The 2,289-nt window shown below is 39.2% G+C and overlaps 1 protein-coding gene across 1 annotated transcript in view; it reads right to left on the bottom strand.

The window, feature by feature from the left end:
- Positions 1-882: 882 nt before the first annotated feature.
- Positions 883-2,289, bottom strand: part of LOC104528841 (forkhead box protein N3-like) — a 27,736-nt gene continuing 26,329 nt past the window's right edge. Inside the window, exon 5 of the mRNA XM_010172975.2 lies at positions 883-1,432. Coding sequence (XP_010171277.2) covers positions 883-1,432 — 550 coding nt within the window. The remainder of the gene's footprint in view (positions 1,433-2,289) is intronic.

Raw genomic sequence — 2,289 nt, 5'->3', positions numbered from 1 at the left:
TAGAAGACATAGCTTGTTTTTCCCTATTACTATTATTTTTTGCACGCAGTGCCAATCTTCGGGCTTATGGCTTTTTGAACATTCTTTTAATATAGAAGACAGAATTCAGTGATTAACGATGCTACTAACAGTGCACCCCCCTCCCACTTCTTCTCATTATTTCACTGAAACCCATTGCATACGTAATTCAAATTTCCCCAAACTTAAAAGTTATCAGTCTTCACATTATGAGCCACATATAGTAGGAAAAGCACTACAAGTGCATTCCGGTTTGCGCAGTTGCCACCAGTGGCTGTCCAAAGACTCCTATGGCACAACGTATCCAAGTGCCACTAGATGGTTCTTGGTTGGGTGTTGAGAAGTACGTGCCTCCTCTTTCCCCCAAATCTCTTTATTCACACTCACTTCTAACCCAATTGTAAGGCCATTAAAAAAAATTCTTAAGGGCCAGGCCTGAATGATTACTAAATTATGCACAGCTCTTCTAGTATAAGAGGGATTTCCAAGTGCCTAATTTTACTCTCATCACATTAATGTTGATGTCACTGCGTATTCAACCATGCATTTTTGAGAAGCCGAAGAAAGCAATGGTGATTTTGGCTTTTTTTTTTTTTTTTTTAACTTTTTGTCTTCAGGTAATGAAAAGCTTTTGTAAATTAGCTGAGTGTCAGTATGAGTTCTATGGCTTCAATCTCCTTTAAAAATAAAAATCTTAAGGGTCCAAAAAAAAAAAAAAAGGAAAAAAAAAGAAAGAAACAAACCAAAAACAAATAGAAAGAAAAACAAAAAAGGAAAAAATTGCTGATATTGCCACAAATCATTAGAATTCACCTGACGTGCTGAAACAAAACTTTGTAAGTTCAAACAAATCATTGATTTGTTCTAATTTTTTGTGGTTTCCTTTTGCTCTTTCTGCCCCTTTGCCGTCCGATTGGTGATGTTGTTCAAACAGGATCGAATTCCTGCTAAATGCAGGAGCGATCCTGCTGCTTCTTTCATCTCCTCATCGTCACTCTCAGGGGGCTTTTCCGTACGTCTCTTTTTAAGAGGCAGTGTGTCACTTGGTACTTTTTTCGCCTTCATTAAATGTTGCCTTTTCTTGTGCTGGGATGCATACCCACTGTCAGCTAAAGAATCCTTGGTCTCCTTCCGATTTTGCTTTTTGTCCTCTTCTTCTGTTTCACTATGGCTCTCGTGGCTCTGGAAGCTAACTTCACTTCCTTCACTGCTGTCTTGGCTACCTTTAGTTGCAAATTCATACTGGTCATCAGCTGAGGAAGAGGAAACGGAGTCACTAGCAGGTGATGTGCTCCTGTGGTTGGAAGATTTGGCACTGCTGTAGTTGTGATCCTCCTTTGGGTCACCGCTAACAACTGGAGAGCCACAGGACTGTTCGCTTTCTGTCCGCATCCGGCAGTTTGCTATTCCATTCCTGTAAAAACAAATCGCATCAGTTTTAGAAGCCACAAAGATGTGATCCTGCTTCAGTGCAAAAGATGGTCAAGCCAACTGACAGATAATCTAAAACCACAACTATCCAAGTAATGTCCATGCAAGCTGGTTTCAAAGCCTGACTCAAGATTGCTTGTGGATTGGATTCCACACATAAAACAAGCCATAAGACACGTAACAGCACAAGAGGCAGGAGCAAGTAGGGGATGGTTACAAATAAATGATGTCTGAACAGTCCTGATTCACATTTCAACTAATAGTTTACACTTCCAAAAAATTAAAAATAAAAAACACTATTATTTTATCTACTGGATATTTAAAAAAACTCTAATGAGTTGCATTAATACCCTCTCCCCTTTTCCATATAAAATGTTACTACCAAAAACATGGGGAAGAGACACTAGTTTTCTGGAGTTCTTCTCTGCTTCCTCTCAAAGACTCTTTTCCAGCTCTAGTGTTCCAAGGGTAGGAGATGTTTCACCTGGAAGTAGCACAGCTTCCACTTAGGACTCTTTCCAACAGAAGGAGCAACTAAGTACAAAACCCAGGTCCAGTCACTTTTCTGATTGTGATCAGTTTATGAATAATCTTAAAAGGAATACAATCTTAAGCCACTAGCTGCCAACAAAATACTAAAATGTGTTTAAAAACAAACAGCATGAAAAAAGCTCTAGAAGTTGTCATTTTTCCCTTTGGTTTTATGGCACTCGGTGAGGTGGAAACTACCCCAGTGTGATACATTTGAAAACTAACAGTGTTCCTTTCTGCACTGGAAAGCACTAGAGCACTTCCACTGACTTTGCAATACAGAATACCATGCTTGCAAGTTTGTTAAAG

The sequence above is a fragment of the Antrostomus carolinensis genome, unplaced genomic scaffold (assembly GCF_000700745.2).
Source record: "Antrostomus carolinensis isolate BGI_N321 unplaced genomic scaffold, ASM70074v2 scaffold3318, whole genome shotgun sequence".
Taxonomy (NCBI): Eukaryota; Metazoa; Chordata; class Aves; order Caprimulgiformes; family Caprimulgidae; genus Antrostomus; species Antrostomus carolinensis.
Note: the sequence above shows the minus strand (reverse complement) of the source record. Positions and strands in the feature narration are given on the sequence as shown.